Source organism: Heptranchias perlo, chromosome 11 (genome assembly GCF_035084215.1).
Source record: "Heptranchias perlo isolate sHepPer1 chromosome 11, sHepPer1.hap1, whole genome shotgun sequence".
NCBI lineage: Eukaryota > Metazoa > Chordata > Chondrichthyes > Hexanchiformes > Hexanchidae > Heptranchias > Heptranchias perlo.
This window is the reverse complement of record NC_090335.1, coordinates 21,012,046-21,040,007: the sequence shown is the minus strand read 5'-3', so window position 1 is coordinate 21,040,007 and position 27,962 is coordinate 21,012,046. Positions and strand designations below refer to the sequence as shown.

The following is a 27,962-nucleotide window of genomic DNA, read 5'->3' as shown; positions in this document are numbered from 1 at the left end:
GATGATTCCAAGGTGAATTAGTGTTGCTGGCGAGACCACTGGCATTCTGCACTCTTTCTCTTCTCCCTCCCTCCCTTCCCCCCCCCCCCCCCCTTGGTTGGGATACTAGAGGGATTAGCTTCAATGGGCCAAATGGCTGGTTCTTGTGCTTTTTAAAATCTTTTTACCTTTTCATGTCAGAATTTCCAAGCACAGTCCCATATTATTCATAAATTGTAAATCGCAATTCAATGATGTTTTGCTAAGAAGAATTGCGTGTGTTCACTTGCATTGTACATCTACCTGTACAATGGCCCTGACTAATTCAGAGCTATAAGATTACACAGTAGAAGGACTAATATTTGAGCCACTAAATTTGTTAACTTGCTGTAACTGTACTGTACACCTTCAAGTTTCAATTTGAATTACTCAACATTTGTTTTTTGTGTTGCAGCCACTCATGAAGGAAGCCCAACAGCAGGCACTGTTGTATATCCAGGTGGACAAACCTTAGGGAACTATGTGTCCAAGCCTTCACTTCCTTATTCCTTTTATGCTCGGGTAAGAGTAAAATGAGCCTAAAAGACTCTGAACTTTATGAATTTTTCAAGAATAAATCACTGAGGTCTTTCTACCAGCTAAATCCTGGGTTTCACCAAACTAAGTGCAATAGTATATCTTCAGGGAGATGTTAGCAAAATAAAAAGACACACAGATGGTGTTCTCAACTGCATCGTATAAATATTCATGTGATGGGGTGAAGTGAACATTTACTGTTGAAAAGAACAGGTTTTCTCCCTGCTAGAATCCTGTTCATAAACAGATACTTACTGAACTTTTTTTTGAAGGTGTTAAATCAGCATTACATTAACTGCTTCTGCTGAGAGTCCATTCCAAGTACCCAGTAGAGAGAGCTTTTTAAAAGAAAACCTCCAGGACTGCTGGAGGCTCAGCAATTTTGCAAAACTTGACCTCTAGTTCTGTGCTCATAGTGCAAGCTGATTGACCTGCATACATCTATATTATGAAATCTAATTTGGTTCTGGCCGTCTCCCTTCGCAACGTGGACCTAAGACCAAGAATCATTTATTTTGCTTTACTCTGAACCATCTCCAATGCAACAAAACCCATTTGCAGCGGAGTGCCCATAAATTGCACACAACCCATGAGTTGTACAAGGTTAAACTGTTATATCGAGTTACATTGAGTCTGCAGCACAGAAACAGGCCATTCGGCCCAACTGGTCAGTGCTGGCGTTTACGCTTCACGCGAGCCTCCTCCCATCCCTCTTCATCAAATCCGATCAGCATTCCCTTCTATTCCTTTCTCCCTCATGTGCTTATCTAGCTTCCCCTTAAATGTATCTGTTATTTGCCTCAACTACTCTTTATGGTAGCAAGGTCCACATTCTTACCACTCTTTGGGTAAAGAAGTTTCTCCTGAATTCCCGATTGGATTTATTAGAGACTCTCTTATATTTATGACCTCTAGTTTTGGACTCCCCTGCAAGTGGAAACATTTTCTCTATGTCTACCCTATCAAATCCTTTCATTATCTTAAAGACCTCAATCAGGTCACCCCTCCATCTTCTCTTTTCTAGAGAAAAGAGCCCCAGCCTGTTCAGCCTTTCCTGATAAGTATATCCTCTCAGTTCTGGTACCATCCTTGTGAATCTTTTTTGCACCTTCTCTAATGCCTGGATATACATTTTATAATATGGAGACCAGAACTGTGCACAGTACTCCGTGTGATCTAACCAAGGTTCTATACAAGCTTAATAAAACTTCTTTGCAATTCTATCCCTCTGGAAATGAATCTCAGTGCTTGATTTGCCTCTTTTATGGGCCTTATTAACCTGCATTGCTAATTTTAGTGATTTGTGTACCTGTACCCCTAGATCACTTTGCTCCTCTACCCCATTTAGACTCTTATTATCCAAGCAATATGTGGCCCTCTTATTCTTCCCACCAAACTTACACTTATCTATATTGAAATTAATTTGCCAATTACATGCCCATTCTGCAAGTTTATTAATGTCGTCTTGTATTTTGAAAACAATTTCGATTGTTTTATGTATTTGAACTCCATCCCAGTACTTCATTGGCCTTTTTTATAACCACTTTGGAATGTTAACCAAACCGAATTGTCTGCCCAGCGTGCAGCTGTGTTTGTGAGATACCAGCTGCATTTCTCTTCAACTGCTGACTATTATCTGGACTGGTTTCACAATAAGAATTAATGGCTACATTATGCAGAACACTAGGTTACAAAAATACACTTGCAGCAAACGCTACAAATAACATTCAAAACTTGAGGCCATTTTTACTGTCACTATTAAGCTATCTTGAAAGCAGAATAAAAGCAATGTGATGCTGTCCATGTAGGGTGAAAATGCACTGTTAGCACTCATTGCTCTGAAACAGTTATCATAAACATGTGGATGGATTTTTACATCGATCTCCTTGTCTCCCCACGTGCACAGAAAATAAAAATACATTTAATTACCAATCTTTTAAAATGGAATGGGGGTGAGAGGCTGACCATGTAAGTTAGATACAGGGAACATAATTAGGGGTTACGGGGAGCGGGCAGGAAATTGGACATGATTTTAGATTTGAGGTTAGGACCAGATCAGCCATGATCTTATTGAATGGCGGAGCAGGCTCGAGGGGCCGATTGGCCTACTCCTGCTCCTATTTCTTATGTTCTTATAAAACAGTGGCCAGCCTGACAGGGTACTTGGTCAGATGCTTTCCACTATGTCATGGGGGAGCATGCTTGAACAAATCCCATACTCCATGGTACTAGATACAGGGGAAATGTGATGTTAAAAGGAAAGGGAATTACAAAAAGCCATGTCAGTCACTCCTCATTAGCGGGCGAAACATCGAGACACCAGACTTTTAATGCAATTTCCAAAGTATCATTCTGCCTCCACAACCAGAGCACTGAGCGAAGAACTGTCCCTTCATGCTGTGCTGCTCATTATTTCTGGGACTAAGCTTTCTCCCTTTAACCTGTAGAGTAATTCCTTCCATTAACAGCCTTGCATGGTGCCTCTGCAGCCAGGAAAATGAGCATATGGCCAGGCCCAAAGCTGCCATCAGTGAATTGTTGGGAGGAGCCAGACTAGCAAGCAGTGACTATCCCCTTCTGCTTTCCTTCCCCACTGTTTGAAGATGCAGCAATGTCCACTTGATGCCTCCTTACTAAATATGACAGACTAGTAACTACCAGGAGTGGGGCTCTAACCTGCGTCCATACCCACTCCATGGCACTGATCATTATCACACCAACACTCAGTATGCTACTGTGCAGCCCCCATAAAAATTCATTTTGAAAAGGAGGCACTGATTTAAAACACTGCGGCTAAGACCAAGATGTTTCTATAATATATTTTTGAATCTTGGTCCAACTTTGTGACTGATTCGCGAATTTCCTTTAGTGTTTTTTGTTCTGTTTGAGTAAACTTTAATTTTATCAGTAGTTACCCCCAACCCACAATAGTTATCTTTCGGGAAGGCACATTGTGGATATGTATTTACGCTATTAAAACATTTGAAGCATTCACTTTTATTTAGACTCTCTCTTAAATTTAATGTCTTTCTGCTCTTTGCAGAAGCAAACATCTGCACAGCCAGCAGACCCAGAACCACAGGAAGGTCCTTCAGACTACACAGATGACCTCTGGAGGATAACCGAGGAACAGCGAGAGTACTACTTCAATCAGTTTAAAACGCTGCAGCCTGATATGAAATCTCTCATTTCAGGTAAAACACTGCATTCAAAGCATAAATATCCTATCGTGAATAAAAGGGCTGATCTGTCCTGAAATATTCATAATTTCTTTATATTTTAACGGTGCCAGTAAAATCAATGGATAATTGGGTGTCTGTAATAGACACTTTGTGCCCCTGCCAAAGTTGAATTTCACCCCCTATGTGTCTCAGTACACTGGCCCCAAGAACATACATTAACCCCATCCTCAGGAGAACTCATCAAGTGAACCATGATAAAGTTTGCTGTTGCTGACACTGCCATCCTCACAGACACTCTAACGCAGCTTTCAGTTTGTGCCAAATTAAAGGCAGATTTGAGTCATTAATTCAGGCCCATGAACTGGACGGAGACTGTCCAAACTCAATTCGCTTAAGAGACTTGCAGTCAGCTGAGAGGAGATAATTTAACTGCATCACATCCATGTGAGCAGGACCCAAACCCAGATTCCAGCCTGTACTATGACATTCAACGCTTGTTTTTGCAATTTGTTGAAGAATGTGACATGGTAACGTTTATTGATTAAATTCTCCTGTCTATCTTCCATTTAATTAATAATCTGGCCATCTGGTGCAGGAGGGAAATGTTCATAGGGTGCAAAACGTGCTAATTGGCTTAATTGTTGCATTCATACCCAATCCAAAACTGCTATTTTTAAAAAATCATCTTATTACAAAAAATTTTCATTCCCTGAAAAAAGTAAAATTCCTTTGAGTAGCCAAATTAGTTTCCCAGCTGCTTAACAATTCTGGAAAAAGTCCCTCCTGATAATTTTCTCATGGATAGTCCTCTCCTCATTACCCTGCATAATTGCTTAAATCCTGGAGTGTGTTTTTTAACCAGAACCTTCCATCGAATGATCTTTGATGTTCAGTACATGCAGTACGTGAGGTAGTGCTTCTCAATTGTGGGTTCTTGCAGAAACTAGACCTTCCTGAAGCATTAGATCCCTCCGCTATTGGTCCCAGATCTCAATTCCTTCCAATGCTCTTGGACATCAATGATATGAAACCCCAGGTATCCCTGGTCATAACAGACCTAACATCCTAGCTCCTCTTTCCCTGCTAGAGATCTTGGGCCCAGACCCATCTCTCCCAGCAGGAGGAGACATGGAGCAAAAGGCATGTAAAAACAACGAGAAGGGAAAAAGAGAGAATTCGCAATAATTTGTATACTATAGAGAGGGACAAAAAGATGGAAGACAACCAAAGATTGAAAGAGCAACAGGGAAAGGATTAGAAATACAATTGCAGGATCAGCGAGCTGATTTAAAAGATATTTTTGTATCTTTCTATCCCACCACCTCCCCAGATCACTGTTCAGCGTACACCTGGGGCTGAAAGAAAGGAAACATGTCTATAGTATACAATCCTCAAAAGTTAACAGATTCAGAAAATAACTTCTACACTTCCATGTTCACATTTTTATCACTAATTTATCTAAGTCTTGTTACAGGTTCTGTTGCTAAGGACCTCTTTACAAAATCAAAGCTTCCTATCCGGGAACTTTCTCATATATGGTAAGTTTTTAATTTTATATATTTTTTTCCTTTTTACCTATAGTTTGTCACAATAATCCACAGTACAGCAACAAATCATTGCAAAGGTGCCTAAATCTATGGTGTTTTTATTATGGTAGACTGAATCTGGCAAATTCTAACCTCACCCTCCTGTCTTGAAGCTGCAGTCTATGCGAGGGTATGTTTTCACAGATGGCAGTCATGTTTCCTTTGCCAAATAGTATTCTTCATATGTGAGCCTGAACAATGTCTGTCACAAGGCTATTCATCACGAGAGCCATCACAGCTGGGCCTGACTGTCCCCTGACATCTCCAGTCAAAGCGGTCGATTTTTTTCTCTTCCCCTTGGATGAGCACACTTGGGCCAATTTTAGTGCGGTCACCTAACTCAACCGAGAGCACAGATCAAATCTAGGATCTTCACCGGTCTGTATAGCTCAGTTCAGCGCATTCGCCCGCGGAGCCATTGGGGAAAGTCCACTCACATACTTCAGACTCTGTTTTTATATTTGTGCTTCGGTGAGGAGTATTGTGAAGCTGGCACAAAGGTAGAAGAAAATGGTTTAAAAATACTTCCATTTTGAGGGTCAGCATGATGCAAATTCCACATTCCTGCCAATCTGCCAGTAACTCTTCCTGTACTTTTGTGATTTCATGGCATTTAGGATAATAGAGATTGTCTCCTAAGCCGTTTGCATTGTTGCCATGTATAATTTAAACAGTTGCAGTTTATTGTGTGGTAGCTTTCTGTATAGATGCTGCAGGTGATAATCACACTCTTACAAGCGGGTAAAATGTAAATTGTACAAAGTATAGTTATAAGAACATAAGAAATAGGAGCAGGAGTAGGCCATACAGCCCCTCGAGCCTGCTCCACCATTCAATCAGATCATGGCTGATCTTCGACCTCAACTCCACTTTCTTGCCCGATCCCCATAACCCTTGATTCCCCAAGAGTCCAAAAATCTCTCTCTCTCAGCTTTGAATATACTCAATGTCTCAGCATTCACAGCCCTCTGGGGCAGAGAATTCCAAAGATTCACAACCGTCTGAATGAAGAAATTCCTCCTCATCTCAGTCTTAAATTGCTGACCCCTTATCCTGCGACTATGCCCCCCTAGTTCTAGATTCTGCAGCCAGCGGAAACAATCTCTCAGCATCTACCCTATCAAGCACCCTCAGAATCTTATGTTTCAATAAAAACAGCTCTCATTCTTCTAAACTCCAGAGAGTTTAGGCCCTTTATACTCGATCTCCCCGCATAGGACAACCCTCTCATCCTAGGAATTAATCCAGTGAACCTTCGTTGCACCGCCTCTCGGGCAAGTATATCCTTCCGTAGATAAGGAGACCAAAACTTTACACAGTACTCCAGGTGTGGTCTCACCAAAGCCCTGTACAATTGTAGCAAGGCTTCCTCACTCTTATACTCTAACCCCCTTGCAATAAAGGCCAACATACCATTTTGCCTTCCTAATTGCTTGCTGTACCCACATGCTAACTTTCTGTGTTTCTTGGACGGGGACACCAAAATCTCTCAACACCAACATTTAATAGTTTCTCACCATTTAAAAAATATTCTATTTTTCTATTCTTACTACCAAAGTGAATAACCTCACATTTCCCCACATTATTCTCCATCTGCCACCTTCTTGCCCACTCACTTAACCTGTCCATATCCCTTTGCAGACTCTTTGGGCTCAATTTTAAAACCGAGCCGGGAAGGTGGCGGGTGGGGTGGGGGGGGGGGGTCAAATTGAGGATGGGAAACCCATTAGTACGGGTTTCCTGGACGTTCTTATGATTTTGACGTAAGGACGTTTTTTTTAGTCGGTTTCCCGTCCGACTGACCAGCCTGAATGTTGGGCTGGTCTCAAGTCGGTGGAAGACCATCCAGTGAGAGGACGTGTTCAGGTAAGTCTTTGTTTTTATGAAGGGTGGGCATGGGTGGGCCCGGGGGTCATGAGTCATGGGAGGAGGGATCGGGGGTCAGTCATGGTGGGGGATGTTGGAGTCGGTCGGGGGGGGTGGGTGTTGGGATCGGGGGTCATTGCGGTCGTCCACGATTGTTGAGGGGGAGGGTTGAGGGGGGTCTGCGATCGTTGGTCGGTGCAGGTAGGCTTGTTGAGCCTGGGGGAAGCACTCCTGCTCTTCCGGGCCCACAAGCTGTACCTTTCTAGGCACTTATCTGTTAGTCTCGGGCCTTCTCGCCTCCTTTCGCGAGGCGTAGAACAGAAGGCCTGGAAATCCCAGCCCCCCGAGGTTAAAATTGGGAAGTCCTGAAAAATGGAGGCCTGAAGCCTCCTTGAAAAGTTTTAAGGCCTGACCCGCCTCCTGGGAGCGGGTTGGTTGGTCGCCCGCCCCGGTGAAAACCGGAAATGGGCAGGTCTGAAATGGTGGCAATTTTCAATGCCCCACCGTCTCCAACCCACCCGTTTTTCACTTTGAAAATTGAGCCTTTTGCATCCTCCTCACAGCTTTGTATCGTCAGCAAACTTGGATACATTACACTCTGTCCCTTCATCTAAGTCGTTAATATAGATTGTAAATAGCTGAGGCCCAAGCACTGGCGATGTGACCTTGCACGTTATTTTTTAAAACTGGTCCTGCTGCTGTTCATTCTGAATGTATGTGCAAGTTACCTTGGTCCACCTCTGGCGACTTTGTTGGTGTGACTCAGGATTGTTCTTGGTTGGTGATCTCCGTATTCAAAGCCTCACTGTCTGTTTCACTTTTTAGATTTGTGTCTGACAGCCATGGTAGAAACTGCTTACATGTCATCTCTCTCCCTCCGTCATCTTTACGGCTCCCAGGTCTCCATACCACGTAGCAATTTGACCGTTCTGCTGCTGTATATCTTATTTTTGGTTTTAATGGTGCTTGTTTGACTGCTTCATTTATTTTTCGGAAGCTATTTTTCCAGTTGTACACAGCATTCCCTTCTCAAGTTCTCATCAGTTGTTATTGTGCTGCCCAAGTTACTGAATATATCCCACTTCAATTTGTTGCTCATGAATCTTGAGGCATAGAAGTATCAACGGCAACAAGAATACTGTTTCTTTTGTCAGTGCTCAGTCTAGAATTTTTGCAGATTATGTTCACAATTTAAATTTGTCGACTTCCTAGGATACAATATCCACACATAGGCCAATTTAAGTCTCTCCCATTTGCTGTATTCCCACCTGTTGTCCATTCAATGATTGTTCCTATCTGCAATCTATCACAACTCTAAACAAGCTTTGTGGAAATATTATGACCCTGCTTCACGTAATTTGTTGTGTATAGCCCCAGGCGTATGTCTGTCAGCGGGTACATACAGCAAGTATGTCTGTCACGGGTACGGTAGCATAGTGGGTATGTAACTGGACTAGTAATCCAGAGGCCTGGACTAATAGTCCAGAGTCCTGAGTTCAAATCTCGTCATGACAGCTGAGGAATTTAAATTCAATTAATTAATTTTTTAAAAAAATCTGGAATTAAAATACTAGTATCAGTAATGGTGGCCATGAAACTACCGGATTGTTGTAAAAACCCATCTGGTTCACTAATGCCCTTCAGAGAAGGAAACCTGCCGCCCTTACCCAGTCTGGCCTATATGTGACTCCAGACCCACAGCAACGTGGTTGATTCTTAATTTCCCTCTGAAATGGCCTAGCAAGCCACTCAGTTGTAAAATCTCGCTTAAAAAAAGTCACAAGAATAAAACCGGACAGACCACCCGGCATCGGACCACTAGGCACCGGACACGACAAAGGCAAACCAAGCCCAGTCGACCCTGCAAAGTCCTCCTCTAACATCTGGGGACTTGCGCCAAAATTGGGAGAGCTGTCCCACAGACTAGTCAAGCAACAGCCTGACATAGCCATACTCACAGAATCATACCTTTCGGCCAACGTCCCAGAGGTTGCATCACTATCCCTGGGTGTGTCTTGTCCCACCAGCAGGACAGACCCACCAGAGGTGGCGGTACAGTGATATACAGTCAGGAGGAAGTGGCCCTGGGAGTACTCAACATTGACTCTGGACTTCATAAAATCTCATGGCATCGGGTCAAACATGGGCAAGGAAATCTCCTGCTGATTACCACCTACCGCCCTCCCTCAGCTGATGAATCAGTCCTCCTCCATGTTGAACACCAATTGGAGGAAGCACTGAGGGTAGCAAGGGCACAAAATGTACTCTGGGTGGGGGACTTTAATGTCCATCACCAAGAGTGGTTCGGTAGCACCACTACTGACCGAGCTGGCCGAGTCCTGAAGGACATAGCTGCCAGACTGGGCCTGCGGCAGGTGGCGAGCGAACCAACACAAGGGGAAAAACTTACTTGATTTCATCCTCACCAATCTACCTGTCGCAAATGCATCTGTCCATGACCGTATTGGTAGGAGTGACCACCGCACAGTCCTCGTGGAGACGAAATCCCGTCTTTGCACTGATGACGCCATCCAACGTGTTGTGTGGCACTACCACCGTGCTAAATGGGATAGATTCAGAACAGATCTAGCAGCTCAAAACTGGACATCCATGAGGTGCTGTGGGCCATCAGCAGCAGCAGAATTGTATTCCAGCACAATCTGTAACCTCATGGCCCAGCATATTCCTCACTCTACCATTACCAACAAGCCAGGGGATCAACCCTGGTTCAATGAGGAGTGTAGAAGAGCATGCCAGGAGCAGCACCAGACGTACCGAAAAATGAGGTGCCAACCTGATGAAGCTACAACTCAGGACTACATGCATGCTAAACAGCGGAAGCAACATGCTATAGACAGAGCTAACTGATTCCACAACCAACGGATCAGATCAAAGCTCTGCAGTCCTGCTACATCCAGTTGTGAATGGTGGTGGACAATTAAACAACTAACGGGAGGAGGCTGTGTAAACATCCCCATTCTCAATGATGGCGGAGTCCAGCACGTGAGTGCAAAAGACAAGGCTGAAGTGTTTGCAACCATCTTCAGCCAGAAGTGCTGAGTAGATGATCCATCTCGGCCTCCTCCCAATATCCCCACCATCACAGAAGCCAGTCTTCAGCCAATTCGATTCACTCCACGTGATATCAAGAAACAGCTGAGTGCACTGAATACAGCAAAGGCTATGGGCCCCGACAACATCCCGGCTGTAATGCTGAAGACTTGTGCTCCAGAACTAGCTGCGCCTCTAGCCAAGCTGTTCCAGTACAGCTACAAAACTGGCATCTACCCGACTGTGGAAAATTGCCCAGGTATGTCCTGTCCACAAAAAGCAGGACAAATCCAATCCAGCCAATTACCGCCCCATCAGTCCACTCTCAATCATCAGCAATGTGATGGAAGGTGTCGCCGACAGTGCTATCAAGCGGCACTTACTCACCAATAACCTGCTCACCGATGCTCAGTTTGGGTTCCGCCAGGACCACTCGGCTCCAGACCTCATTACAGCCTTGGTCCAAACATGGACAAAAGAGCTGAATTCCAGAGGTGAGGTGAGAGTGACTGCCCTTGACATCAAGGCAGCATTTGACCGAGTGTGGCACCAAGGAGCCCTAGTAAAATTGAAGTCAATGGGAATCGGGGGGAAAACTCTCCAGTGGCTGGAGTCATACCTAGCACAAAGGAAGATGGGAGTGGATGTTGGAGGCCAATCATCTCAGCCCCAGGACATTGCTGCAGGAGTTCCTCAGGGCAGTGTCCTAGGCCCAACCATCTTGAGCTGCTTCATCAATGACCTTCCCTCCATCATAAGGTCAGAAATGGGGATGTTCGCTGATGATTGCACAGTGTTCAGTTCCATTCGCAACCCCTCAGATAATGAAGCAGTCCGAGCCCGCATGCAGCAAGACCTGGACAACATCCAAGCTTGGGCTCATAAGTGGCAAATAACATTCGCGCCAGACAAGTGCCAGGCAATAACCATCTCCAACAAGAGAGTGTCTAACCACCTCCCCTTGATATTCAACAGCATTACCATTGCCGAATCCCCCACCATCAACATCCTGGGGGTCACCATTGACCAGAAACTTAACTGGACCAGCCACATAAATACTCTGGCTGCAAGAGCAGGTCGGAGGCTGGGTCTTCTGCGGCGAGTGACTCACCTCCTGACTTACCGAAGCCTTTCCACCATCTACAAGGCACATGTCAGGGGTGTGATGGAATACTCTCCTCTTGCCTGAATGAGTGCAGCTCCAACAACACTCAAGAAGCTCGACACCATCCAGGAGAAAGCAGCCCACTTGATTGGCACCCCATCCACCACCCTAAACATTCACTCCCTTCACCAGCGGCGCACTGTGGCTGCAGTGTGTACCATCCACAGGATGCACTGCAGCAACTCGCCAAGGCTTCTTCGACTGCACCTCCCAAACCCATGACCTCTACCACCTAGAAGGACAAGGGCAGCAGGCACATGGGAACAACACCACCTGTACGTTCCCCTCCAAGTCACACACCATCCCGACTTGGAAATATGTCGCTGTTCCTTCATCGTCGCTGGGTCAAAATCCTGGAACTCCCTCCCTCACAGCACTGTGGGAGAACCGTCCCCACACGGACTGCAGCGGTTCAGGAAGGCGGCTCACCCACCACCTTCTCAAGGGCAATTAGGGATGGGCAATAAATGCCGCCCTTGCCAGCGACGCTCACATCCCATGAACAAATTTTTTTTAAAAGCTACGTAAAGCTGAATAGTTATCGCACAAAAAAATCCAATCAATTTCCAGAAGCTGAAGAACCCTACCATTTAAAAAAAAATAATTGACTCCTGTTATAAAAAGATCCATGCTTTCACAGCAATGGGCAGTTTCACGAATGAGGGATTTGCTGGTCTCCATGCCCCAGATTTTCTCCAATTATAAAGGCAGAACCTACATTTGAAAAACTGAGCTCATTGCACAAGTAAAGAAAGAACTTAATGTCATGCCTTGTCACGGTCTCCAAACAATCCAAAGTGCTTTAATAGCCAATGGATTACTTTTGAAGTACAATCACTGTTATGTAGGACAAAGCAGTTTGTTTCATTGATGCCATCTCAATGGACTCAATATCCACCCACTCTACCACCAGTGCACTGTGGCTGCAGTATGTATGATGTACAGGATACACTGCAGCAACTCTCTCTCCTGGAACCTCTACTACCAAGAAGGACAAGAGCAGCAATGTCATGGGAACACCATCACCTCCAAGTTCCCCTCCAAGGCGCACACAATCCTAACTTGAGTATACTGGGTCAGAATCCTGGAAATTTCTAACACGATTGTGGGAGTATCATCACCGCAAGAACTGCATTGGTTCAAGGAGTAGGCCCACCACCATCATCCTGAGGGATCTAGGGATGGGTGATAAATGCGGCCTTGCCAGCATTGTCCGCATCCCGAGAAGAAATAATTTTTAAAAAAAAATTATTTGTTGCTCCACTGCCAAATCTTGGCTAGCTTTGTAAAGCTGTATTCTCATGAGACTTGGATTCAAATCCAACCTGCACTGATGGGATGAAGGTCTCCCTTCTGTTGACTCTAAGGATTCTGCATGAAATTAGTTTGGGCTGCCTCTACCCCCATTTTTAATAAATGTAGTGTCGACCCACACCATACAATTGCCCAAAAATAATACATCTGGTTGACTTTGGAAATGGTAATGTCACACTGTTGAAATAGGGATGCTGTTGAGGTTAAAGTTAAACCATATTGGGACCAAGTACAGGGAGATTTTTAAACCATGTTGGGACCAAGTACAGGGACATTTACTTTGCATTTGACCCACGCCAACAGTGCTTTGTTCTGATAATGGTGCCAAAAGTGGATTCTTCGACAGTCATATGCTTCATGGTGATGAATATAAAATTCACGGGGGGAGGGAGAGAAATATAGGTGATGAGAAATGTTTGTTAAAACTTATTTTTTACGCCCACTTTCATTGTCCTCTAGCACACACCATTTTTCTGGTAATAGAATGTACAAGTGCCCAGACATGTGGGCACAATATTATATTTTCACTTTTAACAGAAAACTCTATCTCTCCTGCTCAGTGGAAATGAAATCCAGATAAATGAAATGAGTTATACAATCTGAATTTAAAAATTGCATCAAAGTCAGATCACAAAGGAAAAAGCAGATAAATAAATCATCGGCAGACTGTGATGAGCACAGATAAAATATGAGATTATTTATTTGATAACATCATCTGGTTTCTTTGATCCTCTCCAATTAATTTGTATGATTTATTCCAGGTTTATATTTCAGTTTCAAATTCTCCCCATTCAATAGAGTATGATTTGGAAAATTAAGATGTTTTCTTGAACAGTTTTGAATAGAAAGTGCAACAGTATTATGACAATAGACGAGGAGCAGAACAGAAATAAAAAGCCATTGTTTCCAATTCATTGAGTCAACATTTCTATTTTAATGCCATTTCAAAAATTATTTTAACCAAATTGCTAATTTAATTTTAAAAAAACCTGTAACAGTTTGTGCTTTAACTAATAATAGTTTGTTTAAACAGTTGTCATTCAAAGCAACAACTTGTCAGCGTTTCTTCAGTGACCCTTTGGGGATTCAGGGCCACTTTGTTTTCTGTATAGAAATAAAGGTTTCTTTGTTTACCCTTTTCCCCAGTTCCCTTTCATTTTCTAACAGAGAGGAGCCTCTGCCTATCCCTCTTGAAGCTGGCCGGGTAGAAATGTGCGAGAATAGCCAGGTTGACGGACTCCAACCTTTTATTTGTGTATTTTTTTTTTGCCCTATGCCTCCCCATAACGTCTGACCACAATTGAACTTCTTTCAGTTTAGGGGGAAACACTTCACACATTGTTTTATACAATGCTGTATTGAAAATAATCATACTGAACATTACAATCCATAAGAACAATATTGAAATTTAAAGAACATGGTTCTGTTTGAAGCAGTTTTTAAAAAAAATCAAATGTTCATTCTCTGGATTTATTGTTGAAACCTCACTAGAGTCCTGTGAGATTTATATATTGCTGAAACAGGTAGAGGCTTGATGTTAACAGCCATTATGTCTGCAGGGAGCTCTCTGATGTGGATTGTGATGGAGCTTTGACACTGTACGAGTTCTGTGCTGCCTTTCACCTTGTCGTAGCCAGGAAGAATGGCTATTCATTGCCAGCCACACTCCCCGAGACACTGCTGCCTGAATATCTACAGAAGAACGAAGGTAAGCAGAACGTAAGGGGGTGATCCCATGCTCCCAGGGGGAAGCTGCACTTAAAGGGAATGCAGGACAGAGAAACAGGGCTCCAACACTGCAGCCCCGATCATCCAACCAGCTGTTGTCAAGTGTGAAGCCCCAGCTGTTGGCAACATAGGATAATGGAATTTTTGCATGAGTTTTAAAACAGTGCAAAGTTACAAACACAAAGTTACCCTATAATAGGATGAAGTTCACCACATACACCCGCAGGCTGACTGAATAACTCGTGAAGAATAAAGGCACGGGTGGAGTTACAGTTGTCTCAAGTGAAAATATTTTTATTTTCTCACATTTATAGTGCTGGGGAGGTAGATATTAATTTTAGTGAATATATTCCATAGTTTTTGTGGTCCAAGAAAATCCATTCAAACTATTTTCTGGTGTTGTCGGTGTAAAGTTGGTAGCCGAACTCCGAACACAGATATAGAAACAGCGGGGAGGGGTGTGTGTGGTGATAATTTATTCCTCTTAGAACCTTCTAACAGTGGGACAGCAGTAGGGGAAGCAATTGGCCTTGGTGCTCCTCGGGTAGGGAGAGGAAAAATCAGGCAGGGTTCTCACTCCTGATTGCCACCAAGTGTCCCCTGCTGAAAAGTACACAATTGTAAACAATTTTACAACACCAAGTTATAGTCCAACGATTTTATTTTTAATCCCACAAGCTTTCGGGGGCTTTCCCCTTCCTCAGGCAGTGTGGAAAAGACTGAGGAAGGGGAAAGCCCCCGAAAGCTTGTGGGATTAAAAATAAAATCGTTGGACTATAACTTGGTGTTGTAAAATTGTTTACAATTGTTAACCCCAGTCCATCACCGGCATCTCCACATCATGAAAAGTACACAAGCATTGGACATCAGAGGATTTCAGGTGTCTGTGATGCCTGCATAGTTTAATCCCTTGCCGACCACCTCTGTCAAGCTTTCGCGTGGGAAAATTTTGCTGAACTACTAGAAGGCTGTTGTGCAATTGCACAAGTTAGCGCCGTCAGGAAAACAGCAGGGGCAGTACGGGCAATTTCACCCTCACCCCCACCCAACTCCCAAATGTGATTAAATTCAACTTCCTGACTGGATGAATGAAAGCCGTGCATTTTCTTTAAAAGGACAGGAATAGATTCAAGTGTGATTTTTCTCCTCTTTTTCTCTTTCTTTTCTTTGTCTTTTCTCTCTCTTTCACTACTATTGTTTTTTTCTCTCTCTCGCGTGCTCTCTCGCGGGTTGGTGACTTGGGCAAAGAACAAGAAAACGATTGGTGTCCGTGGAACTGTACACAAGTAAGGAGTCAATCCCTTCAGGGGAGGGAGGGAGAAAATTAGTGGATGTAAATTGCCAAGCACGCAAAAATATAAAGTCTAGAAATCCTATAAGTTGCCCCATTAGCTGATTATCCTATTAGTAGGACGATGTAACCACTAAGCAGTTCTACATAAAGAAATAGGTAGGTAGGAGCGAGCTCATAATAAGTTTACAAGACAGTGCTAGCACGCTGAGTGGGGCATGAAAGTACCATTTTATTGTGATCAAGTCATCAGAATTTAGCATCTGCATCCCAACCCTAAACAGGCCCCCCCTCACTATAGTAGTAATGGTGTTCAGAGTTCAGAATGCTGCTCAAGATCTTGAGCTGTAAAGACCAGAAGTTGGTCACCATAATATTTCTTGTGGAGAAGGGAGTAGCTCGTCCATATTTTTCTCTTTTGATTGCAACTGTCACTTTTTCCCCTTTTAGCTTTTTTATTCTTGTTACTTGTTCCTCTTAATTTTTGTAACCTTTTATTCTCCAGTTGGTAATATAGTATGAGATTAGTGACTATTTTGTCATTTCTGAGTCTAACCCACCCCCTTCCCTTTCCCCTTCCCCCTAATGTTTTTCCACAATCCTAGTTCAGTGAACAATATAATAAAAAGACTGATTTTGCCATTCTGGGGTTAGCTCTCCTTTAATCACTAGGAAAAGCTAATCTGTTTGAGGGTTGCAAAATGCCTTGTAGTACACCTGTGTATTACATGAATAACTCTTACCTTGGACAGCAAGCTATTAATGATGCTTTGGAATTTTGTCCTAATTCTACTGAGTTGCTATTCCTGATAATGCATACAGTAAATAGATCTCTTATAAAGTTGCTGGCTAGTTAATTACCAACTAAGTGTTGAATGCAAACTGCACAGTATTGAAGGTGCCAAAAACAATGCAAGCTATTTCAGAGCTTGTGAAGTAAAAAGGACACCTATGGTATTGACAGAATTAACACTGTTTAGGCTATAAATGTTAGGAAAGAGCAGATGATATTGTCCACTTCTTCATAAGAACATAAGAAATAGGAGCAGGAGTAGGCCATACAGCCGCTTGAGCCTGCTCTGCCATTCAATAAGATAATGACTGATCTTCGATCTCAACTCCACTTTCCTGCCCTATCCCCATATCCCTTGATACCCTTACTGTCCAAATATCCATCGATCTCAGTCTTGAATATACTGAACAACTGAGCATCCACAGCCCTATAGGGGTAGAGAATTCCAAAGATTCACAACCCTCTGAGTGAAGAAATTTTTCCTCATCTCGGTCCTAAATGGCCGCCCCCATATCATGACACTATGCCCCCTAGTTCTGGACACACCAGCCAGGGGAAACAGCCTCTCAGCATCTATGCTGTCAAGCCCTCTAAGAATCTGTTATGTTTCAATGAGATCACCTCTCATTCTTATAAACTTCAGAGAATATCAGCCCATTCTACTCAATCTCTCCTCATAGGACAACCCTCTCATCCCAGGAATCAATCTAGTGAACTTTCGTTGCACCCCCTCTAAGGCAAGTATATGCTTCCTTAGGTAAGGAGATCAAAACTGTACAGTGATCCAGGTATAGTCTCACCTGAGCCCTATATAATTGCAGCAAGACTTCCTCACTCTTATATTCCAACCCCTTTTCAATAAAGGCTAACGTACCATTTATCTTCCTAATTGCTTGCTGTACCTGCATGTTAACTTTCTGTGATTCATGTACATGGACACCCAAATCCCTCTGAGTACCAACATTTCTTGGTGTCTCACCATTTTTACATAAAAATATTCTGCTTTTCTATTCTTCCTACCAAAGTGGACAATTTCATATTTCCCTACATTATACTCCACCTGCCACCTTCTCGCCCACTCACTTAACTTGTCTATATCCTTTGCACCCTCCTGACAGCTTACTTTCTATCTCGCTTTGTATCATCAGTAAACTTGGATACAATACATTCGGTCCCCTCATCTAAATCATTGATATATTATAAACAGCTGAGGCCCAAGCACTGATCCTTGTGGCACCCCACTAGTTACAATCCGAAAATGACCTGTTTATTCCTACTCTGTTTTCTGTCCATTAACCAATTCTCAGTCCACACTAATATTACCCCGAATCCCATGAGCCCTAATCTTGTGTAACAAACTCTTGTGTGGCCCCTTATCGAATGCCTTTTGAAAATCCAAATAAACTACATCCACACGTTCCCTCTTATCTACCCTGCTAGTTACACCCTCAAAAAAAAAAATTTAATACATTTGTCAAACACGATTTTCCTTTCATAAAACTGTGTTGACTCTGCCTAATGTTATGATTTTCTAAATGTCCTGTTATTACATCCTTAATAATAGATTTGAGCATTTTCTCTACTACAGATGTCAGACCTATAGTTCCCTATTTTCTCTCTCCTTCCTTTCTTCAATAGCAGGGTTCAATTTGCTACCTTCCAATCCATGGGGACCATTCTAGAATCTAAGGAATTCTAGACGATCAAAACCAATGCATACGCTATCTGTGCAGCCAACCTCTTTGAAAACGCTAGGATGTAGGCCATCAGTTCCAGGGATTTGTTGGCTTTTAGTCCCATTAATTTCTCCAGTACTTTTTCTTTACTAATCTTAATTACTTTCAGTTCCTCACTCTCATTAGACCCTTGGTTCCCCACTATTTCCGGTATGTTTTTTGTGTCTTCTGTAAAGACAGATACAAAATATTTGTTTAACGTCTCTGCCGTTTCCTTATTCTCCATTATAATTTCTCCTGTCTCTGCCTGTAAGGGACCGATGTTTACTTTCGTTAATCTCTTCCTTTTCACATACTTGTAGAAGCTCTAACAATCTGTTTTTATATTTCTTGCTAGTTTACTGTCATTCAATTTTCTCCCTCTTTTATCAATTTCTTGGTCATACTTTGCTGATTTCTAAAACCCTCCCAATCCTCAAGCGTACTACTCTTTTTGGCAACATTGTAAGCCTCTTTTAATCTAAGACTATCCATAACTTCTCCAGTTAGCCATGGTTGGATGATTTTTCCTGTGGAGTTTTTATTCTTCAAGGGTATGTAGATTCATTGGGAATTATGAATTATTTCTTCAAATGTTCGCCATTGCTAATCTACCGTCATATCTTTTAATCTAATTTCCCAATCTACTATAGCCAACTCGCCCTTCATACCAACGTAATTGGCTTTGTTTAAATTTAAGACCCTAGTTTCGGACTTAACTACATCACTCTCAAACTCAATATGAAATTCTATCATATTATGATTGCTCCTCCCCAGAGGATCCTTGACTATAAAATTACTAATGAACCCTATCTCGTTACACAATACCAGATCTAAAATAGCCTGTTCCCTAGTTGGTTCCTTGACATGTTGTTCTAGAAAACTGTCTCATATGCATTCCATGAACTTGTCCTCCATACTACTTTGCTAATTTGGTTTGCCCAGTCTATGGAGATTAAAGTCCCCCATGATTATTACATTACCCTTGTCACATGCTGCTCTAATTTCCTGAATTGTACTCTGTCCAACACTATAATTACTGTTAGGGGGCCTACGTACAACTCCCACCAGAGTTTTCTGCCCCTTGTTATTTCTTAGCTCCACTCATACTGATTCTACATCCTGATTTTCTGAGCTAAGATCCTTTCTCACTACTGCCATTATCTCATCCTTCATTATCAGGGCTACACCGCCCCCTCCACCTCCGTTTCCATTTGGCCCATCTTTTCTGAAAGTCAAATACTCTGGAATATTTTGTTCCCAACCTTGGTCACCCTGCAAACATGTCTCAGTAATGACTATTAGATAAAACCCATTTATCTCTTTGTGCCATTAATTTATCTGTCTTGTAACGAATGCATGCAGATATAGCGCCTTTAATTTTACTGTTTTTCCCTGATGTGACATGAGTCAGTCATGCCCTATTATCTTTGTGAAACTCTGTCCCTTCCTGACCCACTCTGCTTGTTTTTACCCATATCGCTACTCTGCTCTATAGCCTTGACTTTTCTCTTTAGACTTATAAATTTCCCCTTACCTGAACCCTCCCTCCCTCCCACCCCTCCTGATTAGTTTAAAGCCCATCTACCACCCTAGTTATTCGATTCACCAGGACACTGTTCCAGTGGAGTCCGTCCCAACGGAACAGCTCCCTCTTTCCCCAGTATTGGTGCCAATGCCCCATGAATTGAAACCCCTGCTTACCACACCATTCTTTCAGCCACGTATTTAACCATCTAATCTGTTTGTCCCTGTGCCAATTTGCGCGTGGCATGGGTGGTAATTCAAAGATTATTACCTTTTTTGAGGCTCAGCTTTTTAATTTGGTCCCTAGCTCCTCAAACTCCCTCAGCAGAACCTCATTCCTAGTTCTACCTATGTCATTGGTTCCTACGTGGACCACGACAACTGGATTCTCCTCCTGCTGCTTCAAGTTCTTCTCCAGCCGCAAGGAGATGTCCTTAACCCTGGCAATGGGCAAGCAGTGCAGCCTTTGGGACACCCGGTTACAGCTGCAAAGAACAGTATCTATCCCCTGACTATACTATCCCCTACCACTACCACATTCCTTTTTGCTCCTCCCACTTGAATGGACCCCTGTACAACGGTGCCGTGGTTAATTTGCCCATCCTCCCTGCAGTCTTTGTTCTCGTCCATAAAGGTAGTAAGTACCTCGTACCTGTTGGATAATGGCAAAGGCTGATGCTCCTCCACCACTGCATCCGGGATCTCCTTACCTGCTTGACATGCAGTCGCATCCTCCTGTCCCTGACCACTAACGAAATCTAAACCAAAACCTAACCTAAGGGGTGTGACTGCTTCCTGGCTCAAAGTGTCCAGGTAACTCTTCCCCCTCCCTGATGCATCAACAATGTCTGCAGCTCGGACTCCAGCTCAACAACACTGAGCTGAAGTTCCTTGAGTTGCAGACACTTACTGCAGATGTGGTTGCCTGGGATCACGCTGCTCTCCACAAACTCCCACATGCTGCAGTTATGGCATACCACTTGCACTGCCATCTCTATCTGATCTTGTTCTATTTATTTACCTAAACTTTTTATGTAATTAATTCACTTGGTTTATTTTTTTAATTAATTTATCTGGTTTAGGTTATTCATTTAATGAAGTATTAGCAAGCTATAGGTTCCTAGTTCAAACCATTCCCCTAGCTTAGAGAGCAAAAAAATTGGATTACTCACCAACCAGTCACCAACCTGATGTCACTCTTTCAAACTTCTGCCTGTGTTTGAGTTGGTCTCAGCTTTATATCCCCGCTCTGCTCTCGGTCATTGCTCCCCACTTCTTTATATCCCCGCTCTGCTCTCGGTCATTGCTCCCCACTTCTTTATATCCCCGCTCTGCTCTCGGTCGCTGCTCCCCACTTCTTTATATCCCCTCTCTGCTCTCGGTCACTGGTCCCACTCCTTTATATCCCCGCTCTGCTCTCGGTCGCTGCTCCCCACTTCTTTATATCCCCTCTCTGCTCTCGGTCACTGGTCCCACTCCTTTATATCCCCGCTCTGCTCTCGGTCGCTGCTCCCCACTTCTTTATATCCCCTCTCTGCTCTCGGTCGCTGCTCCCCACTCCTTTATATCCCCGCTCTGCTCTCGGTCGCTGGCCTCACTCCTTTATATCCCCGCTCTGCTCTCGGTCGCTGGCCTCACTCCTTTATATCCCCGCTCTGCTCTCGGTCGCTGGCCTCACTCCTTTATATCCCCGCTCTGCTCTAGGTCGCTGGCCTCACTCCTTTATATCCCCGCTCTGCTCTCGGTCGCTGGCCTCACTCCTTTATATCCCCTCTCTGCTCTAGGTCGGTGGCCTCACTCCTTTATATCCCCGCTCTGCTCTAGGTCGGTGGCCTCACTCCTTTATATCCCCGCTCTGCTCTAGGTCGCTGGCCTCACTCCTTTATATCCCCGCTCTGCTCTAGGTCGCTGGCCTCACTCCTTTATATCCCCGCTCTGCTCTCGGTCGCTGGCCTCACTCCTTTATATCCCCGCTCTGCTCTAGGTCGCTGGCCTCACTCCTTTATATCCCCGCTCTGCTCTCGGTCGCTGGCCTCACTCCTTTATATCCCCTCTCTGCTCTAGGTCGGTGGCCTCACTCCTTTATATCCCCGCTCTGCTCTAGGTCGGTGGCCTCACTCCTTTATATCCCCGCTCTGCTCTAGGTCGCTGGCCTCACTCCTTTATATCCCCGCTCTGCTCTAGGTCGCTGGCCTCACTCCTTTATATCCCCGCTCTGCTCTAGGTCGCTGGCCTCACTCCTTTATATCCCCGCTCTGCTCTCGGTCGCTGGCCTCACTCCTTTATATCCCCGCTCTGCTCTCGGTCGCTGGCCTCACTCCTTTATATCCCCGCTCTGCTCTCGGTCGCTGGCCTCACTCCTTTATATCCCCTCTCTGCTCTCGGTCACTTGTCCCGTTCCTTTTATTCCCAATAACTACTAAGAACTAAAAACACTAATCAATGAACTAAATACTTACTGACTTACCCTCTGCGCTCCTCCTTGCCTTGTTTTGATTCCTCGTGTGGCTCCCTTTATGCTCCACTCAGTCCTAATCTATAGTGCTTGGGTTTAAATCACTTTGCCCCTCCTTCCCCCTCTGCACCTAATTCCCTGTTGAATATCCTCACTCTGTTAGTGCTTTGCTCTGTTAGAGGTTCACTCTCTGTCTTTCCCAACCTCTCTGCTCAAGCTCTGCTCATGTCATTAGGAAGACTCAATTCCTTGTTTATAAACTGTGTCGGAAATCCAAATGCTGCCTGAGCATTTTTAAATCTAGTCTCACATTGGACTGGAGTAATACTGCACCTGGTATGAAATGAACAAAGTGAAGCGGGGGGGAGAAAGAGGTGGCTTTGGTGCACGGGAGTCTGATTGGGACCTGACTTCAGAGTTCTACTGCTACCTTTGCATCAGTGAGTACCTAAAACCAGTTTGCATCAACAGGGAACTAGTAATATAACTGCAGCTTTAATTGAGTTTTTCTACAACTTGGGTTATTTGTTTCTGCAAATTTACAAAACTTTCACTAACATGAATATGTTGTACATACTTGTGTAACCATACTGCAGTATTTGTTCGTGCTGTACTTTAGTAGACTTACAATAGTGATGTTTCTGTTGCAGTATCTCCACAATTGGTGCAGGAAGATGTGCACTTGGGTTCCCATGGTAATTCAGTTTTTAAATCTCTACCAGTACAACAGCATTGGACAAACTGGAATCGCAGTGAGGTGAGACAGGAGAAATGATTGACGAGACATGTTGCTCTCGGTAAAGCAATGTTAGCTATTTAATTTCATAAGAACACAGCTATATTATACGGTGAAAATGTCCTAAATGTCATTGATAGCAGAAGAAAGTGTTTGGTTTTGTATTTAACTGTTCTATGGGATAATAATCTTAATGCTGGACATCTGACAGGTCAGTGTCCTATCTGGCCAATAAAAGCCACTCCCTCCTAACCCTTTCGAAGCGCACACAATGGTGACTCTGAAGGAAGCTGGTTTGGATGTGTTTTTATTTATTTGTAAGCCTTTACCCAGCTTTAGAACCCTTTGTGTTTTAATGTATCTGACCCTTCAGTTAAAGTTTGTTAAATAGCAATACACATTGCTGATTAATGCATTGGTTGGAAAACCCACCCGTGAGATTATAAAGTGGCCTGGGAGTTAAAATACCCCGGTCTGATTTCTGGTACAGTGGATGAATTTTGAAGCCACCCCAGTACCCACCCGCCCAGATTGGGACCCTAATGGTGACAGTGGTAGAACAGAATGGCCAACTGGGAAGGTTCTTTACAAATATCATTTTGAGATTAGAATTGGAGGAGAAAAACTGGCAATTACCATGATAAGGAAGAACGTGAGAGAGAGGATTCCAAGGCTGCTTTGAAAAAGGAGCAGGAGGAGTGGCTGCTGAATTGCCCCAAACCTTCAAGTACCCACGGTAGGAAGATTTGTTATTTCTTTGGCCTGAACAGGACTGCTTGGCTAGATGTAAACTGAGCTGTTCATAGCCTTTTAATCTGAACCATGGTTCAAATTAAGATTTAAGTCGTCTGTAACGTGAGCAATTGTGGCCTGTGTTTTTTGATTTTGCCTTTTTGATCATGAAGCCAAGTATACAGTAAATATGTTTCAGTACAAGACTGGGGATTTAGGTAAATGGGTCTTCATTATGAGATTTTATGAGTAATTATTGTATTTAAGAACGTAAGAAAAGTCAGGAACAAGAAAAGGCATTTGACTCATCCCCATTATACTCTCTCACTCTCATCATAGCATACAACTTTATTTTGAATCAAATGGAGTCCACTTTTTAAAGTGTAATGAGATGGTCACATCAAATATTCCTTGAGTTTAGATGCTGCTGGTTACTTGCACCTCTCCCATTAACGCATGATCTGAGTCTGTAATGAAGCAAGTTTTGTATAATTGGACTTTTCCAGAAGGCTTGCCTCGTAGGACCCCAATTCAATGGGCAATGAAGTGTGCTTGACCGTGAAATAGGGGTTGCCATATGAAGCAAACTGCCCCACAAACCTCATTGCTACAAGTTCATGGACGAGGGCCAAAGTATTTCTTCCGATCAAAGATTAACTGGTGTTAGTGCCTCCACTAACTTTAAAAAGTTAGCTGACACCAGGGGAGAAAAAAGCCTCACTACTTATTATGTTGTACTTAAGGATTTGGCGCCACATCACAGGCTTTCTTGCTTTTTCAGCAATCTGAAGGGGGGTTTCTAAACGATATGTAGTGTAGTAATATTTTGTAGTCCAGCAGGTTTATTCAGAAAGGATATGTTCCTGTTTTTAAAAATACCAAACAGATCTGAACTTGAACTGGTTACTTCTTTGAAATCGAATGAGCACACCTGTGAAACTTGACCTGCCTCCTGGCTAAATGCATTTTTTTTTAAAAACAGTTCATGATTAATGTAAATATTGGTGCAATATATGTTAATTATCTTATGTACATGTAATAATTCATTTGAAACCCACAGTGAGACATTTTTATTAAAAGGTTAGTTCTGGGTAGTTTGGTGGCAAAGCATTTTGTTGACCAACATGCAATATTACTGAATGATAGGAGGCTGATTCACTACCTATCAAATCCCTTATCTTGCTGTCATGAAGAGGCATCAAGCAGAGGCAAATCATTTCTCTCTCCATCTTTTACTGCTCCCTGACCTCCACAGGAGAGGAAGAAAAATTGGAGGACGTGTCTTCTGGGCAAGAATTCCTGGCCGAAGAGTGGCATAGGATGAGACAGTGATGTGTGACACCCGACTGCCTTTCTTCACTGTAGGGGAATATCCGGGGGCCGGGAATTTCCTCTGAGCAGATCCCGCTTCGCCGCCGTAACTTCGCCAGATGTGCGGTGGAAATCTGAGGTTCTACCCCCCCCCCCCCCCTAAAAAATCTATGAAATAAGATGAGGGTCCATATTAACAAAGCCTCTGTCCACTAGAATTTGGCCCAGCACATCCCTATCCACTGTTGCTTTATAAATGGCACCTCTCCCACCTGACTTCAGTCCTGGTTGTCACCTGAGGATTTTTCAATCTCCTCTTCCTGTGTCCATTGTGCTGGGCTGCCTCTGATTGCTGTGAGAATGAAGTCAGGCAGGAAAGCTGGCTATTTACATATTACTGCACTGGAGGGGTGGAACAGCAGCTGATAGAAATAGAGGTACAGTGACGTTGCTAAATTCACCATCTTTGGCAAAATTGGAAGGAAACACGAGGGAGGATGTGACCTGCCACTTTATCCTAGACAAGTGCGCGAATTTGTGTGCGAGTGTACAAGTAGTTCATGGCTGGAGGGAACCTAAAGAGAGAAAAAAAAACACATTCAAAATTGGTTTTGGAGGAGGGAAAAAAATGTTGTGCTTCTGTTATACCAGCTGTATATTCTACCTTGGGGAATTACCTACAAAACAAAGGACCTTAGTTATCTGATTATCTGGTTGAGACTGCTCACAAATAGCTTTCGGGTATCTAATAGAATCATTCATCAACGCTCCTTGTGAAGAATATTTTCCAGCTCAGAGATTGAATGTCGTGAGTCAGTGAGGAGATGAGAGTTGCAGGGCTAGCTGGCTCGCTTTTCGAGAGAGAGCAAGAGAGAAAAATGGGCTGTATGGGCAAACAAGCTAGAGGGAAATGGACGATTTCCACTTGCCATGGCTTCAAGTCTGAATTATACAGTGGTGAGAAATTGAGTAGGCAGATGTCTGTGACTAAACCTTATGTTTCTGTTAATGCTCACAAATTCATACCTTTTTTTGTCATTTCCTAATAAGTTTATGATTTTATTTAGCAAGAAATTTTTGCAGTTTTATGACCTATTATTATCGTGCAGTTAAAGTAGTTTATATGTGTAATTATGGAAGAAAGAACTTGCATTTGTGGCTCTCATGCGTCCCAAGCATTTCATGTACAATAAATTACTTTGAAGTGAGTCACTGTTATGTAGGCAGAAGAGAAATTCAGTTGCACAAAATGGAACCTACTTGTTTGAACGTATTCTTTTGAGCTACCCATTAGGGGATTTTAGAATGGAGAACAAAGAAGGAATTGGCAGAGTAAACAATATAGTTATAGAGCAAATGATTAAAATTGTCCATTCGTACAGTCTGGTAGCCTCCGAATTTGAAGTGCTAAAGAAATTAAATGGTGGTTAACAATTGCAAAAAATGTAAATTTCACAACACAATAGTGTCTCTATGGAATCACACCTGGAGCTGGTGATACAAAGCAGAATACTTGAATGTTATGAATAGTCAACAGTTTTTGTGTAGATGCGAAAGCTCCATCTTAAATATTGAAGTAAGACGACTGGAGGTATTTGAACTATGGCGCTACAGATGTATGTTACAAATTAGCTAGACAAGAACAAAAACAAATGAGAGGGTACTTGAACTGACAAAACAGAAAAGTGATGAGACTGATTTATTATTGGAAAAATGACATGAGCACACTATTCTAGAGTTACAGGAAGGTTGTAACTGTCTGGAAAAATTGACGGTAATTAGTCAAGGCAGATTTTTTTTAAAAAAAGAACGTAGTGGATTGGCAGTTATAATGTCAGGACTGATGCAATCCACCAGTAGAGACTGGAAAATACATTGGTTTTTGATCTCCAGAATCGAAGCGGCTTAGACAGAGGGGCCCAGATACTTGCTGTGTTGCCTTTTTGCCTTCAGCAGCTCTGTCACGCTATAGTCACGATTTTGCACGGGTTCACTGGTGGCCCAAAGCCTCCCTGGGGGTGAGTGCAGATCACAAAATCTGGCTGTTGGGTGACTGTGCCTAATGGACGGTGGACTGCATTGTGCGGCAGAGAGACTGCTTTTTGGAGGCTGTGCTTCATTATATGTAGGCGTTTTATTTAAATGATTCTCATGCTGCATCTTGCAGCTTTCATATGGCAGCTCTGCTCACCCATCTGAAACAGGTGCAGCAGTGTGTAGATGACCCAGCCTCTCTAAGTACATTTCTTAAAGATGAGTGTCACCATTTAAATTTTTGATTGAAACATTAATTTTTAGGCTTATTTTGCCCTTTCTGCATTTTATTGGTGTATTCATTTTTGTTGTTTAGCCCTAATTATTTGCATTGCAAGACTTTTATTGGTAACTCTTGTTTCTTGCAGTAGTTTTGCTGTCAGCTGTTATTTCACTTGCAGCAGCCATAATGGCTGATGGGAATTCTGTTTGGGGTTCCTTAGATTTCGAGAACTGTGAGTTTCTTGTCTTCCCAAGAACAATGCCTCACATAATAAATACACACTTGTCCTTACCCCAGGGCCTGCGTTTGTTGGCCCAGACAGTCCTTCCTAGGCATATCAGAGGAAACCTCCACTTCAATGTGACTGCCCTTGACATCAAGGCATTGCTGCAGGAGTTCCTCAGGGCAGTGTCCTAGGCCCAACCATCTTCAGCTGCTTCATCAATGACCTTCCCTCCTTCATAAGGTCGGAAATGGGGATGTTCACTGATGATTGCACAGTGTTCAGTTCCATTCGCAACCGCTCAAATAATGAAGCAGTCCGAGCCCGCATGCAGCAAGACCTGGACAACATCCAGGCTTGGGCCGATAAGTGGCAAGTAACATTCGTGCCAGACAAGTGCCAGGCAATGACCATCTCCAACAAGAGAGAGTAAAACCACCTCCCCTTGACATTCAACGGCATTACCATTGCTGAA

At 43.3% G+C, this 27,962-nt stretch overlaps 1 protein-coding gene across 3 annotated transcripts in view; it reads left to right on the top strand.

Moving 5' to 3' along the window:
• The window catches only part of reps2 (RALBP1 associated Eps domain containing 2), a 226,124-nt gene that overhangs the window by 115,329 nt on the left and 82,833 nt on the right, over window positions 1-27,962 (top strand). For all 3 annotated transcript variants that reach the window (XR_010964378.1, XM_067992674.1, XM_067992673.1), the window contains exons 5-9: window positions 434-540; window positions 3,599-3,749; window positions 5,212-5,275; window positions 14,279-14,427; window positions 22,879-22,985. Coding sequence is in view for 2 of the 3 variants with exons in the window: in XM_067992674.1 (XP_067848775.1) it covers window positions 434-540; window positions 3,599-3,749; window positions 5,212-5,275; window positions 14,279-14,427; window positions 22,879-22,985 (578 nt within the window). In the remaining variant the exon portion in view is untranslated. The remainder of the gene's footprint in view (window positions 1-433; window positions 541-3,598; window positions 3,750-5,211; window positions 5,276-14,278; window positions 14,428-22,878; window positions 22,986-27,962) is intronic.